Raw genomic sequence first — 16,078 nt, forward strand, 5'->3', positions numbered from 1 at the left:
CAGAGAGTGGGCTGTAGGGACAGTTCCCGGTGCGGTAGGGCGAGGACAGTCTGGACGGTGGGGGTAGGAGGCTATGACCACTGCTTAGACGGGGTGGTTGACAGACGGGAGTAGCGGCACCCTCATAGGGACGGATTGGCGGTGGAATTCTCTTTCCCGTTCCTTTCCGTGGGACGTTCTAGGTGACGGACCGGTGCGATCATTCCTTCCCCGGGGAAAGGTCCTGATCCTTGGGGTGGAGGGGTGTTATCTTTTAATTATGTCTTTATTGTGTGTGTCTTTCGTGTGTTTTTAAAGGGGCAGCGTAACCGCTTAGGGTCGGGACAGGACTATAGAGGCAGTTCGGGTCCCGTAACGCTTGCCTGTGCCCGAAGTGTGGGGATTACTGTGTATTGCAGTGCTATTGGTGTGCCGTGCCCTAATGGGGATGTTGTGTGGTGCGGGATTTATTGTGTGGTAGCTTGGGTTAACACACGCTTGAAAAGGGGTGTTGTGCTACGGGGAGAAAGCGGGACCGAACTCTTTTTGAATCCAGATCCGACCCGATGGATCGCTGCATGAATTGTACTGAATAAAATTATCTTTGCAATTGTAGCTGCAGTCTGGTGGTGATCTGTTCTCCTTTCATAGCCTCTGACGCTAGTTTAGGTTCGTTACACTATTTTTTTGTTCAAATAAAAAGGTTACGTAGCGAAATATTTTAGTCCCAAATGACGCTAAATCATCACGCTTCAGAAAACTTTTTAGAGGCGTATTAAGGCCCCTGATACCTGATGCAATAAGCTAGCATAGCTTCTCCAAAATATATTTAAGTAACATTAGATTAATTTTTTACATTGTCGAATATCCCCTACATCCGGGATAATCTGTCAGAAAAAAATACCAGTTTGTACTTTTGAGGGGACAATTACTTGTTACTGGGACTGCACCCTCAATTGTCTCCCAACTGTACCTTAGCTAGGGTTGCCACCTCAGTCCCATAAAATCCTGGACACTCAGTCACTTACCAAAATATCTGTATAAAGCGACACCATTGCAAAGGTTTGCTTAGGTCTATTTGATTGAGAAGCTGATTGGCACATTCCGTGTCCCGGAATAAAGGTGTTTTTTTTCTTCCAGGACAGGCGACCAAAATCCTGCATGGAAAATTGTGGCAACCCGTAGCTGTAGGTAAATGCACGCTTGCAGAAGGCAGAGGCAGTCCTCGCCTATATGTTTACGTCACTTTGTTAAAAAAACACACGCCTGAAGCAGTTTGAAGGTTTATTATTAGTTAACTGCTGTGGACGAAGGAGGTGAAAAGTATGCTTGGTGCATTCACCGTACTAACAGTGCAAAGGGCATTTTTATTAGATGCTTAATATGGTTTGTATTATAATATGGTGCTGCTAAGTTCAAATTATGTCAATACGGATCTGTTAGCAGGGTTGTCATCGTTGCACATATTTGCATGTATGTAACAGTTCTATTGTCTTGTAAATAGTTTTTAGGGATTGCAAACTACTCAAATGCGTTTGATGTAGATAATATTAGGTTTATAATGGAATAATATAGATTTCTTGCGTGGACGTGATAATCTGAAAGTGAGACTGTCATGCCAGACGCGCGAGAGTTGGCATCCCAGCTCAAAGTTAAGTAGAATGTAATTAAACAAATGCAAGCTGTCTATAAGACGCTAAGCTTCTGGAAAAATAAGCTGATAATTATGGTTTCAATAGATAATGCAGGCAGATATTAATACTCATGTAACACATGTAAAATCCACAGCAGAGAATCGGCTGGGTCGTATAAGGTGGTATTGATGGTGAATCAAATGAAAGGGTTCCTTCTACAATTCCAACAGAACAGCCACTTTTATGGGTCATTTCCCATGAGTTCATCTGATTGTTTGTGCCTTTGCTCAGCCGGTAACCCTTAGAAATCTGAAAAAGGAGACAAAATGACATCATCTTCAAATATTATATTGAATATAAATTCATTTCATTTCTATCTTAAAAGCACATGGCTGGATGGATGTAGAAAAACATGTAAACATCCTTTAATAATAATAATAATGATAATAATAATAATATATTACTGGTGTCATGCCCGGCTCGTCCGCTCCTCATGTGTGCCACGCCCCCTGATTACCCACGTGTACGACCCTGATCGTCTCCAGCTGTGTCTGCTTCCTTTGATTAGTCTTTGTGTATTTAAGTCCTGGTCTGACCTGTTCCCCTTGTCCGTCATTGTAGTTTGTTGTGGTTATGGCGTGGATCGTACCTGTCAGTGTTCCCAAGACCCGATTCCCCTATTAAACCCCAAGTATCGCCCCGATTTTAACTTGTTTGCCTGTTCTTCGCACGCCTGCCCGCACGATCGCCGCTTTGCTTGACCACGATCGTGACAACTGGTATGAATTCTGCATATAACTCATATTATGTCTAATAATGTAAAAATAACACCAAAGGTCACCGCATCCCAAATAAACACACTGTCCAGTATTAGATCGAAAATAGGTTGAGAAAAAAAAATTATGAGATGGAACTTTAAACAGCAGGGTATTTGTCAATGGCTTTGTAGTGCAATATATGTGATGGTTATGAAAAGGTAGTAATCAGGACTTGAGATTAGTGTTGAAAGTAATCATTTCTATTTTAAACATTTAATTAGCAGTCTGACTTCCTTTCAAATTTAGTCATTCTATTTTCCATCTCAAACAAAATGTGGACTTCAGTGCTCAAATTAACACAAATTAAACAGGTATGATATAAAAAAAGAACAGAAAATAGGTTGAGAAGCTGTAAAATGGTAGCTGTGCTGCCCTGTGACCTTGACTAGTACAGCTGGATCGATTGGTGGACGTTACCTTTCATTTTCTTGGCAACCCAGGGAGCTTTTGGGTTGGAGCAAAATTTTCCCTTATTTGTCTGAAACCTAAAGCAGGAGACAAGAGGGAGTTATGAAACCCTGAGCACTCTGTGTTGGAGGAAGCAGTGTGCTGTACTATATAAGGGACAGACAGTGTCGCTCCATTGTACCAATAGATCATGTCACCATTGGCCCCCTGAGCAGAGAATTTTATGGCAGATACATGTAAAAATATATGTAAAAATTGCACTGTTAATTTTCTATTGCACTTAATATGGCAAAAGTGTTTGACTGAAGGAATCTGTCATCAGATTAACTCTTATCAATGTCACACCTCCTATTAAAATGTAGTGGTAAATATAAAATCCTTTATTTGCCACATGCACAAGTATGAGTAGCTTGAATACTTCTCTTAGCCTACTCTAGCTCGCTCTCCATGGCTGGGTGGGCGGGTGGGGTGGGGGGGGGGGCAGGGGTCACAGCACAGGTTCAGCCAATATGCTGCACCCCTGAAGCTGGGGGTTAAGGGCTCACAGATATGTGACTGTTCTGCTGAGGCTGGGGCTTGAACCAGCAACCTTCTGATCACAGGTACAGAGGCTTAGCCTGCTGAATCACTCACCACCCCCACAAAGTGGGAGAAGACGGGAATACAATGCAGCAAGAGAACATGCTTGGGCCCCCCTACACAGGTTAAGATATTGTTTGTCTTGTATCGGTTCTGCAGTGATGACAAAAATTGCTAATGTTTATTAACACAAATATATTATCCAACACTATTTTTTCCTCAGTTAATGACACTGCTCTGAATATTTATGAACAAAAAGAACTAAATCAAAGACCTATCTGTAAAATCAGAAACCTGATAACCATTAAACATGCGCTTAATAACTAAGCTCTCTATAATATACAGCCGTAGACTCGCAGTGCCACACTCAGACCCGCATCTCTCAGACCCGCCACACTCAGACCCACCGAACTCAGACCCGCATCTCTCAGACCCGCCACACTCAGACCCACCGAACTCAGACCCGCATCTCTCAGACCCGCCACACTCAGACCCACCGAACTCAGACCTGCATCTCTCAGACCCGCCACACTCAGACCCACCGAACTCAGACCCGCATCTCTCAGACCCGCCACACTCAGACCCACCGAACTCAGACCCGCATCTCTCAGACCCGCCACACTCAGACCCACCGAACTCAGACCCGCATCTCTCAGACCCGCCACACTCAGACCCACCGAACTCAGACTCGCCACTCTCAGGTCTGCCACACTCAGACTCACCACTCAGAACCGACACACTCAGACCTGCATCTCTCAGACCCACCAAACTCAGACTCGCCACTTCCAGGCCCGCCACATTCAAACCCACCACACTCAGACCCACCAGTCAGAACCGCCACACTCAGACTCGGAACTTTCAGACCCGCAGTGCCACACTCAGACCCGCATCTCTCAGACCCGCCACACTCAGACCCACCGAACTCAGACCCGCATCTCTCAGACCCGCCACACTCAGACCCACCGAACTCAGACCCGCATCTCTCAGACCCGCCACACGCAGACCCACCAAACTCAGACTCGCCACTTCCAGGCCCGCCACATTCAAACCCGCCACACTCAGACCCACCAGTCAGAACCGCCACACTCAGACTCGGAACTTTCAGACCCGTCACACTTAGACCCACCAAACTCAGACCCACCAAACGCAGACCCACCACACTCAGACCCACCAAACTCAGACCCACCAAACGCAGACCCACCACACTCAGACCCACCAAACTCAGACCCATCACTCTCAGACCCGCCAAACGCAGACCCACCACACTCAGACCCGCCACACTCAGACCCACCAAACGTAGACCCATCACTCTCAGACTTGGAACTTTCAGACCCGTCACACTCAGACCCACCAAACGCAGACCCACCACACTCAGACCCGTCACACTTAGACCCACCAAACTCAGACCCACCAAACGCAGACCCACCACACTCAGACCCGCCACACTCAGACCCACCAAACTCAGACCCACCAAACGCAGACCCACCACACTCAGACCCGCCACACTCAGACCCACCAAACTCAGACCCGCCACACTCAGACTTGGAACTTTCAGACCCGTCACACTTAGACCCACCAAACTCAGACTGCAGAATGACAAATTGTTCTGCGTATGCGCGAACCAGAAAGGGCCTGACAGTGGTGGGGCCTGAAATGGGCGACTGCAGCCTCAGTGTACTCGAAGCTCTCGCACTGTTTACAACCAGGTAGGGGTACCATTGGTTTCTATTAAGAATCGTTAATGAAGCCCTAATTTTAACGCATAATAAATTTAAATCAATATGAATGGTATTTTTCCGTTCCATTTCTCGGTTAGAAGTAGGATTGTACGCCTTTCAAATAAATTGCGCCCCAGGTCCTCTCTGAGGCCCCCAAGTGGGCCGCGCCTCCCGATTGAGAACCCCTGATTTACCTGAAGAATTTTAAATTGTTATTTGTAAAGAACAACATCAGTACATAACGTTACACTTTCCCTATTATCTACTTTTTTCATTTTACATAATCATCGGTGTTGAACTTCCAGTTTCCCTGTGCATCACGAGCTAGTTTCAGTTCCCTTTTTACAGATGTTTCACTATAACATTTGACACTGGATATGGCTCCTGTTATGATTAATGTCGATGACTCACACGATGGCCTCCACGCAGGGACCCATGGCCTTCTGGTGGCGGTAGCCGGTGATTGTATAGGGAATGCGGGCGCTGGACACCACTGTGCAGCAGCCGGACAGACGGCGACCTGAAAACAAAATTTTTACGGCAATTCCTTTCCAGAGGAAACATTCCTGTAATATATTTGTTTCCATACTAATATTTAAAACGAGCACAGTTCTCTACAAAAATAAGCAAGCGTTTTCCCTTACATTTTTCCACATGATAATGTCGTTTCCATTCTATTTACTGTAAATGTACAGCACCAGTTTAACGGAGTCACATGCGTACATCAAAGGGAGGAAGCAAGACTTTTATTTTGATTGTAATTGACTCCAGATAGAATAATATCCATCAATGTTATTCGCATACAGATGCAAAATAAACCGCAAAGTTAACTGAACACGTATATTCCCTTTCTTTTATGTCAGGGTCCAGTATACGTGTATCATTCTCCAGACACTAATACATGTCTCACCCCTAGAACTGTAGCCTATCATATAAAATCCCAATATAATGAGTTTCCAGCAAAGATTTTCGTAATTTCATTGCAAAAAGTGCTGCACTCACTTTTCTCTCGCTGCGCAAAGCTGCAGGCAACAAGTGCGATCAGGAGCACGAAGGCAGCGTAGCGAACCATGTTGATGGCGGGTGAAGGGGTTCTAAAGGCGTTGTCGATCGGTCTCTGGAAGTCAGTCTGCGAAGTAGCACTGTACCTGCGGTTGTGTCGCTTCTCTAAAAAAAAAAAAAACAGCTGTTTTAAAGGAACGGCAAGTGGCCCCATCATCACGGAAGCTGCCCTTGACTACGCTTTCTCATTCGTCTATTTTTTTTGCGCACGCTTTGTCTTTTGCGCACCATTGAAAACATCACGTAGGCGTGTAAAGGCACACTGAAACTGAGTAGAGGTTGCATAAAAGTTACTTAAGTACAAACCAATGCCTCCCCCAGAAATAAAATTATAAAACACGATCTCGTCCACGTCTTTCATCTTCACATATTTCAAAAGCACTCATCATATCTGAAGAAGGTATGAGTACCCTTTGTGGTTTTCCTTCTGCGCTGAAACATTTAACTGTATAAGATATCCATACACCCAACATAACGTCTCCTACACCCAAACCCGAGTTTTGGCTTTCATATAACATAAAGCCAGCACCGTTGCCTTTATGGGTAACGATCTCCTAAACCAACGATTCTCAACCTGTGCGTCAAATTTCGGATGTAAGCATTTTAAATTAAAACGAGCAACTACACTGATTCAAGATTAGATTTCCCAGCACAAATCCTAGAATTGACCCATATATACGGGTCTTGAGTCTGCAATTGCTTAGCGCAAAACTAGTGAACACTCAACCAGTCTAAGAAGCCAAATCATAGATGCTTAATTTACAATTCAGAACAGGCATTAATTGGCAGAAATTGCAGAGTGCATATAGGGTCTTGATTGATCTGGCATGGCAAAAATTGGGCCGTGGTGCAAAAAGGTTGCGAAACACGGTTATAAGCAATGGCTCACAGTTTCTTTAACAGGAGTCTGTTGTGTCTCCAGTGCAATGATTAAAACAGCAGGTTTCATTTCACACTCGGGCCGGAAAAATAGCGCACTCCCTGCCGCGTGGTAACGGGAGGTGTGAACTCAGAAAAAAAAACACGGTCCGGGGGTGTTGAATTTAGCACGCAGTGTCAGCAAATTGCAGACCCGAAGCTCCTGAAGCTGTGTTTGGGGACGGAACGCAGTGTGAGGCCCAGGACGCACCAGCTGTGTGGTAGCCAGTGCACTGAATTGGCTGGCCGAGATTTACACGTCTGTCCAATCAGACATGAATGAAAACTGGAAAACATGCTGTTGTTCTGCAGCAGTTAAGTTAGTATCAGGCACGTCATAGGATAAAGTCTCCAATAACTGCTGCCCTCTGGTGGTAAAGCTGCTGAACACGCGCCATAGCAGAGGTGGGTGAATCCCCATTGTGGTGTACATGTTAACGTGCCAGTCTCTCACCTCAGATTTCTGCAGGAATCTGCGAAGGCGTTGCTTTGTAAGGGGACACTTCTGTTTGGCTTTGCATGCTATTTATACTTAAAATAGGTTTCCGCTCAAATGCATTTAACAATTTCAATGTAAAACTGCAGACAAGTACTATATCTTGCCCATTTTTACAATAGGACTCTTCCTGTAGTATTAACCCACACACTTTAGGTAACAGGAGTCCTTAAATACTATTTATCCTGCTGGAGGGCACGGGAAGCCATCCACTGTAGGTATAGCAAAAATCCAGGTAAAAGGACAAAGAGAGGATGATCATTATTATTTATTTAAAGTCAGATTTAATTCTGTATGATGACACCAGTAACAAGCATAATCATTGTTGTTTATTTAAAATGCAGCCTTACTTTAATAATGGTATTATAATAATATGATTAAAAAAGCTGTTGGAAAATGTTTCCATTGTAAAATGTCTTAATATTCTGGCTGTTAGCTGAGAAGCGGCGACGCGGGGCAGTTCTGGTACGTGAGAAGCGGTGGCTCTTAGCTTCCTGTCCCGGCATCTTCCGTGATCACTGGGTCATCTCTGAAGATGGAAACAAACGCAGGACATCACTTCCATCAGTATGTGGCAAACCCGGCACGTTTCAGAACCACGAGTGATCAGTGTCCGCTTACATATCTAAATCAAATTAACCTCAATAAAAAATAAACATTTACTCGCGTATTCTGAAGGGGACTGAACGCACCACCTGCTGGTGCCCGACAATGGCTCTGTAAAGGGGGGGGGGGGATTCAGGATGATTTTAAGAGTCCCTGAGTGACAGCGGCCATAAAAAGTTGGTCTGGGCTTGGGGCTGAAAATGACATGCTCTCATGGAACCCACAACCAGTAGCGGAGTCTGAGGTGCCCATTAAGAGCTTATCTCCATGACAGCAGGTGACATCGCTTTCTCCTGTTGCGCTGTACCAATAGGACTGACTGTTGGATGAGCAGGCCGATTAAATAGCCCATTAATCGATTGGTTACCTTTCATTTTCCTCATCACCCAGCGAGCTTTCGGGTTGGAACAGACCTTGCCCTTTACTGTGTCAAACCTGCAAGAGAAGACAAGTATCTGTCAGATGCTCCATCTTTTTTATCTTTTCTGTAATGGTCTTGACACCCATCTAGGGAGCTCGACACAAGCCCAGCAGAGCCTGCAAGGTGGTGGGGTCATGGAACGCCACACCCATGGCTTCTTGCAGTGACTGTACACAGGATGGTGATGCGGAAGGCGTCTCCAACACGACGGGGGGTGATAGGACACTCACACGATGGCTTCCACGCAGGGACCCAGGGCATTCTGGCGCTCGTAGCCATAGATCTCAAAGAGGATTTGAGCGCTGCTCACCATCTTGCAGCAGGTGGTGGACACTTTGCTTGGGCGGCGATCTGAGGGAAACACGGGTGAGTGGGATGGAGTCGGGAATTGGTGGAGGTTTCAGATGCCTCTCTGAAGGCATCTCAGCACATCTGTACCACGGCTAGGCAGCCCTGATCCTGCAGTGTATCAGCCCTGATCCTGATACAGCAGCTTCTCTATCCTACCAGGATCAGGACTGCCTACCTCTGCTCTGTACGGATACAGCTCTGACCCCACGACACCACTATACATTGCTCTCTGTAAATAACACTATAAACAGAATTAGTCAGAATAATACACTGCCATATTTTCACATTCCAGCCATCGCACTTCTCATTGTCCTTTTAAATTCCAAACAAATCTGTCACCCTGGCAACCCTGTACCGGATACGCGAATGGAGGGACTGATCTGTCACTTGAACTCTTGGTTCAAGATCGTCTCATATATTAACATAATTATACAACTGTAACAGCACAGGAAAGTACAGTAATAACCATCCACCCATCCTCCAGCTGCATATATATGGAGTACCGTAATAACTGTGTAATTAAATATTGGCATTACAATTTATATTTATAATTAAATTTATATTTACATCTATTCCTATATTTATATTTATTCCTTGAACTTTCTTTAGCTTGTATAGTCTTTACTGAGGCTTCTATAGAAGGATCCAAATGTCATGTCATTGTACTTGTACAGTGACAATAAAGATTTCTCATCTCATCTCATGATACCTTTTAATTTTACGCAGAATTGTTCACACTTGTTGCTGAAGTGTATCAAGTGTGACATGAAATAATCTCAGTCACTATTGAGAAATGAAATATTCCTAGTTATTAAACATCGTTAGTATTTAATAGTAAAACATCTCTGATGCGCATAGAGGCAGCCCGCAGATCCTTATGCTTGCATGTATACAAGCTGCATAAAGTTGATATCTCAGTAAAATAGTGCCTCCCTAAAGATAAACTTGCCCTCGTTTGACGGCCGGCTCACTCACAGTCGTCCTGCTTGGTGACGCTGACAGCCAGCATCAGCAGAACTGCGATCTGACACATCAGGCGAGACATCATGCGGTTTGGGCTGCTCCGGGGCTTGTTGGTCGACCTTGGAGGGAGCCTAAGTGCACACTGCAGTGCAGCCTCAGCGTGGGGCTTTTAAATGCACTGCGTGATGCCACAGGAAATGCGAGGTGTGCCCCCCGCAGCCTAAGCTACAAGATGGCGTCTTTGATAACAGCCACTGAGCATCTTACTAGAGATATGATGCGATATACGATTCATACAGTGACTGAGCACCAGCACAGAAAACACAGGCGACATAACCCCAGCATTCTTCCATTACTGACACCCCTCAAGCTTTTTCTCCCCCTGACTACTGGATGGCGCTACAGCTATCTCCTAGCCCAAACCACGAGGCTTAGAAATGGATTTTTCCCCAGAATTATCAAACAGGTGAAATCCTCGTAGCTCCCGCTATGCCCAGAAGAAGCACAGGGCTCTTCAAACTCCGAGAACCTCTAGCACGATGCCCTGTGAATTTAAACGTGCTGGTACCAGGATGTGTGCTTTAAATAGACACTCCTCCATACTCTCGGACTTCCGTCCCATTCCAGCATCGTCTGTCCAGCTGCCCGTGGTCTGGTTCAGTATTTATTACTGCTGCTCTACTGGACTTTAAAATATGAGTGATGCTGAAGTATATGACAAGGATGTGCAGAGCTACCAGATGGAAACTTCTTTTTAAAGTCCCGTTTTAGTGTGGAACGTAATTGTGTATCACACTGTCTGAGCTGTCTTTCACTGCCCTTTGGAGTTCACATAAACGTGCGTTCCATTGCATGCTTGCTTATAGAGTGACTGTATAATTTCCCTCTCGGCAATAGTGACTGTTTCGGCCATGTAGCACAGTGCTGAGAAGGCTGTATGTGTACACACATACACACACACACACACACACACACACACACACACACACACACACACACACACACACACACACACACACACACATACATGCACAAACACACACACATGTGGAAATGCTCACGCACACACACACAAACACACACATGCACACACACACATGCACAAACACGCACACACATACAAACACACGTGCAAATGCTCACACACACACAGACGTTCACACACGCACGCACACACACACAGAAATATGCACAGCACGCACACACACACATGCACCAACACACACAGGCAGAAGTTTCATGGGTGTGGATGTGTCTGGAGCTAAAATGTTGGTAGGTTGTGGTAGGTGTTTTATGACATCTTCAGGCAGTTGCATCAGCCACTTGTCAAAGAGGTGGGGGGTGTTTTCAGAAATATATGATTACAAACATCTATATGAATATATGATTATTATGTTTGACTTGTGTATTCAGTGTTCAGCAAGTTTATAAGTGCAGAACAACCCCCCCCACACACACACACACATCTAAACAACAGCCAAAGCAAGGTGCACCCCAGGTCTGAGGGTTAAATCAGCAGGGGGATTAACTTGCTGATTACTGATTAGTTAAAAAGGGGAGGGGTGTTAGTGCAATCACTTAGATCAGGGGTAGGGAACCTGATCCATGCAGAGCTGGTGTGGGTGCGGGTTTTTGGGATGACCTCTCAGTCAGCCAATAATACAGCAGCGATTCTCAACTCCAGTCCCTGGAATCCACTGTTATTGGCTGATTGAGAGGCCGTCCCAAAAACCCGCACCCACACCGGCTCTCCATGGATCAGGTTCCCTACCCCTGACTTAGATGCATGCTGAGTGTGTGACTTAAGGGGGGAGAAGCTGAACAGTATGAAACCTCTTTGGTGAGATGAGATCTGGTGAACAGCAGCATAAGAAAGATGCGAGAGTCCTCACAGTGTCGTGGAGAGGAGATCTGCTCACTCGCGCCCCCTGGAGGCTGACAGTAAGCTTGCTCCTGCCCCCTCCCCCGTATGCAGCATAACAGGCTGGTGATGCCCATGCAGTCTGGTCTCATTATCAGCACCATTGCAGACTGCGGCTCTTGCTGCGATTCAGACGGCCCCCATCCATTCACAGCGGCAGATGTGCCTATCTGAGGATCTGCACCCTGCAGCCGGCGCAGCACGTGCAGTTACAGCGACCGTCGAGGTGCATCAGGATGTGAGAGTGTTCTCTGAGGTCTGGCGGGCCTCCTCTGGTTTTTGGTTTAATTTGTAGCTCTGAGGCTCACTAATTTAATGTGTGCAATCGTATCCCAAATGACGAGAAGCGTGACTCCCAAAGAATCAGCCCCTTCCTTCCTGCCGCCTCTAGAAGGGCTCGGTCCCAGTGCACGAGAGCGTGTCTTTTGAACCGCAAACTGGATCCTGGGTCCTAAGTGCTCGCATTATTGCTGTCCAAAATTCCATCATTTGTAATTTGTGTGGAAAAAAAAAGAATTTCTCAGAAACTGCTTTACAAAATAAATGTAAAGCGCAATGGGACACCATTTGTACCACAAATAGAAACTGATCTTTACACAGCTATGAGTGAATGGTTTAATGTTTGAATTGGACTTACTTGGATTGTTGTCAGTGAGGCAAATATATCAGTGTCATCAAGATACTAAGTAATCTGGCTTTATATTCACAATTAATCAGCTAACTATCTAGCTATCAACATTAAGATGTTAAAATTAGTGGTATATATTAATCCACACAACCAAATAACTATCATGAATATAAATGTTAACTAGTACAAACATATATACTTGCTCAACAGATGAATTCATAAAGCATCCTTTCATTGGTCAGTTAGATATCAAGCGGTATCATTAGACAGAGGAGAATGTGCTCCACCTACGGAATAATCTATCGTCAAAAAGGTGACACGCGGTTTTCATCAGATAGTGACAAAATATAAACCACACACACTGCTACCGCAGCAGTTTTTGCTGATACACTGGGATTCATGCTGCATTTGTTATCAAAAAAATGCACCTTGAACATTCAAAATGTGAGCACATTCAATTAATTGATGCTTGAATCAGCGGCTGGTGACTTATGGCCCAAATCATGTGTGAGGCCGAGCGGTCAAGCCCCAAGGGATGCTGGGTACTTACATCCAGTTATCTCGGGTGCCATACAGGCGACGATGACCAGGAGGGCGACAAGTGGGGGCCGCCAGGCGCATGGGGTCGGCATGGTGGTGCTGGTTCTCGGTTACTTGCGGGGGGACGGTGGTCTGTCAGATCTGCAGCTGGTCGCTTGGACTGCTGTGCTTTTTAAGCCAAGACACTTGGGTGGGGACTGCCAGCAGCGGCAACGGCTGCAACATCCGCTGCGGACCCTGTACCCAGTCACACGTCCCCAGCTCGCGTGACCTCAGAGCTAGATGCAAACTCACAGGCCAGCAGGAGGTGTGACCAAAGCAGCGCGCATCACCAGGATGTGAGTGCAAGACCAGAACCAAGATACTAATGGTATCAGCTTTGCGGCAACAAAGAGGCACACGCCAAAAAGTTTAGAGTGTTATTAATGTAGTTAGTTCTGTACACTTTCTGTTTTAGTTCTAGCTTATTACTGATTTGTTGCCAGCTCAAAAAGAAACTAAAAAGTGCCAACACAGTCCTGCCAGCTGCAAAGCCCGTGAGGTGATGCACCCTGCACACGATTCGCGGGAACCCTCCACTCCCTCGTGAGCAGCAGATCACCCACAATCCTTTGCGATGATCCCCCAGTGCGTTAGAGTCGGGGATCTGGCCCGGTTTCTTGCAGACAGCTCATCACGGAAGACGGTGCAAAGCATCATAGAAACACTTCATTACATCAGCTAGGGGGGGTTTATGTGGGGTGGGGTGCTGGTAATCATAGAAATTTCACACATCAAGCGGAGCTTTCCGCCCCAGCTGCTTGGCGGGCACAAGCGCCACCCCCCACTCGCTTTTTCAGAGAATATGTCTATCTTGCACTTTTTCACTCAGCGATTAGAAGCTGCATGCATGTATCTGACAGCTATTTTTAAAAATGTGAGAGAACTGAGGTTTGGGTGTGGGTGAGGCTATTTATTTAGATTGTTTTGCTTATCCCTATATTCAAGGAGGCAATAAAAGTTGGTCTTTACGTTTCTGGCTTTTCTGCCAGCTTCCAGGCTTGATGCCCAGGGACGCTGCTAGAAATTTTGGATCCCATGAAACAATTCATGTTGGACCCCCAAACCCAGACTAGTCTAATTGTGTTGCAAATTTTTTAGGCCCCATGTCACTCATGCCTTCTTGGAACCATCCTAACCCCTCTTAAAGCACCCTAGACAATGTCTGTCCCCTCCAGTGAAGACGTTTGCCGGCTTGACACCCAGCGTAAGTTAAACTGCGAAGTCTGCTCTGCACTCTGAGCACTTTCCCATCAAAACGTAGATCCCGCTGCATTCTATTAATCCTGCAGATACCCTGGTAATTTTTTTGCCCATCATGAGCCCTGGAGCCTTTTTGTCTGGAGGACAGGCGGCTGTCTCCAGCGTCACCCTGATGAGGGAGATCTGTGACTCTCGGGCTGGGTGCTGCATCAGTTCGTACTGCTGTGAGTAAAACATGGCGGCCAGGCTGCTGACGCTCTGAATTCTTCCCGCTTCGCGTGTTTTCTCATGAAAACGGACGTCAGCCACGAGGTGTGAAAATGGTGGGTTGCATTCTGACGGCGGTGGGGGCTGTGTCAAGCACCAAGATGAGCAGGCTCTTGCAACACAGGGCCCTTCCTCCTCCCCTCTGGGACAGCTGCATAGCAGCATTCTGCATGAATGCATTTCCTGCGAGTGTATCATGCTCCTTTCATTAGCTGGCAGCGGGATGCAAAAGACAACCAACGAGAAGGAGGCATTCTGTCTGTGATGCTCAATCAAGATCTTTACCATATTTATGAAGTATTTTTAAAGTCTCGTGCACATTCCAGCCGATGGTCAGAATCTTCTCTGTTTCCCTCGGAATTCATGCTCCCAGATTGGCACGGGAACTGGAGTAAAGCCCCCCCACCCCCACATGCCCTCTCACACTTCCTGCGGCACCGGTGATGAAACACACTGCCCTCCCCCCCCCCCCCCCCCCCCCACACACACACACACACACACACACATGTACACGTGTACATTTATCACAAATGTGACTCGAATATTCCTCTGCAGACATATGGAGACCAAAAAAGAATCTCAAGCCGCCTTTGAGTGTAAGATGTTTTTATGAAAAGTGCAGACACATACAGTACATAAGTCAATACTTAGGCCCAAAGGTACATAAATAGGTACATAGGAATAAATACATTTTATAAAAGGCAACGATAAATAAAAAACACTAATGCAGTAATGACATAATACAGCTATATTCTAGGCAGTGTTGACCAGACCGGCTGTTCATGAAGATGGTCGTCACCAAGGGCGTTCTGGAGCTTCTTCCAGCCACCAGAAGGGGGCATGGCTACGTCTGTCTGGTGGAGGGCAGAGCGGGGGGGTGGTTGGACGTGGTGGGGGTTGGGGAGCCCGAGCTGGGCCCAACAGGTGTGGTAGATGGTTGGATCTCAGGAGCCTTGGACTTTTGGAAAAGTCTGCAGGAAAAGAGACACTTTGGGTCAGTAATGTGCAGGTGACACAGCTGCCCCTGCTGCACGGACGGCCTGTCTGTGCTGTGTCTGTCTCACAGCGCCCCCTAGTCTACCCCTGTGTACTTACAGCTCCAGAACCTTCTTTTGCACCCAAGGTTCGCTCCAGTGGCTGCAGATGTGCTGTCCCTCCGTCTCAAAGCTGTGGAACAACAGAACAGGTGAGACCCTCCCAACTCCATAACTGTCCTGTAGGGGGCGGGGTGCTCAATCGACTACGATCACCTGGGGTGGCATTTTTTAACACAGGCTTAAAAGCAGTGCTGTGGGCTTGGGCAGAGCGGTTAACATGTGTGGTTTGCAATAAGCGTGTAATAGCTGGGGTCTCGTGTGCTTACATGACGGCCTTCACACAGGGCGGGTTCCATTTCTGGAGCGAGAATGCCGTGATGGGGGTCTGAATCTCCTTCCTGGACACCGCTGTGCAGCAGGTGAAGATCTTCTCAGCATCTGCAGAGGGGAAATCGTGAAACAGGCGCTATGCCTCCCCCCTAAAATCAGA

General features: G+C 46.4%; 1 protein-coding gene across 2 annotated transcripts; it reads right to left on the bottom strand.

Annotated features, from left to right (window-relative positions):
• Positions 1-7,865: 7,865 nt before the first annotated feature.
• Positions 7,866-13,228, bottom strand: LOC125740752 (eotaxin-like). Of its 2 annotated transcripts, none has more exons than XM_049012362.1 (4): positions 13,053-13,228; positions 8,870-8,990; positions 8,586-8,653; positions 7,866-8,141 (listed from the first exon to the last, which is right to left on the bottom strand). In XM_049012362.1, the coding sequence occupies exons 1-4, from the start codon at positions 13,132-13,134 to the stop codon at positions 8,128-8,130; spliced, it is 285 nt and encodes a 94-aa protein (XP_048868319.1). In that variant the 5' UTR covers positions 13,135-13,228; the 3' UTR covers positions 7,866-8,127. The 2 variants fall into 2 exon arrangements, with proteins under 2 accessions (XP_048868319.1, XP_048868320.1); XM_049012363.1 differs by lacking the exon at positions 13,053-13,228 and adding an exon at positions 9,966-10,135.
• Between the last annotated feature and the right edge of the window lie 2,850 nt (positions 13,229-16,078).

Source organism: Brienomyrus brachyistius, chromosome 4 (genome assembly GCF_023856365.1).
Source record: "Brienomyrus brachyistius isolate T26 chromosome 4, BBRACH_0.4, whole genome shotgun sequence".
Classification (NCBI taxonomy): domain Eukaryota; kingdom Metazoa; phylum Chordata; class Actinopteri; order Osteoglossiformes; family Mormyridae; genus Brienomyrus; species Brienomyrus brachyistius.

Bases quoted from the DNA above. Each gene is read 5' to 3' on its own strand.
- LOC125740752 (XM_049012362.1), bottom strand. From the start codon at position 13,134: ATGCCGACCCCATGCGCCTGGCGGCCCCCACTTGTCGCCCTCCTGGTC. The intron at 8,991-13,052 runs GTAAGTACCCAG...TGTTTCCCTCAG, and splicing joins GGCACCCGAGATAACTGGAT to ATCGCCGCCCAAGCAAAGTG. The intron at 8,654-8,869 runs GTGAGTGTCCTA...CTTCTCTTGCAG, and splicing joins CCCTGCGTGGAAGCCATCGT to GTTTGACACAGTAAAGGGCA.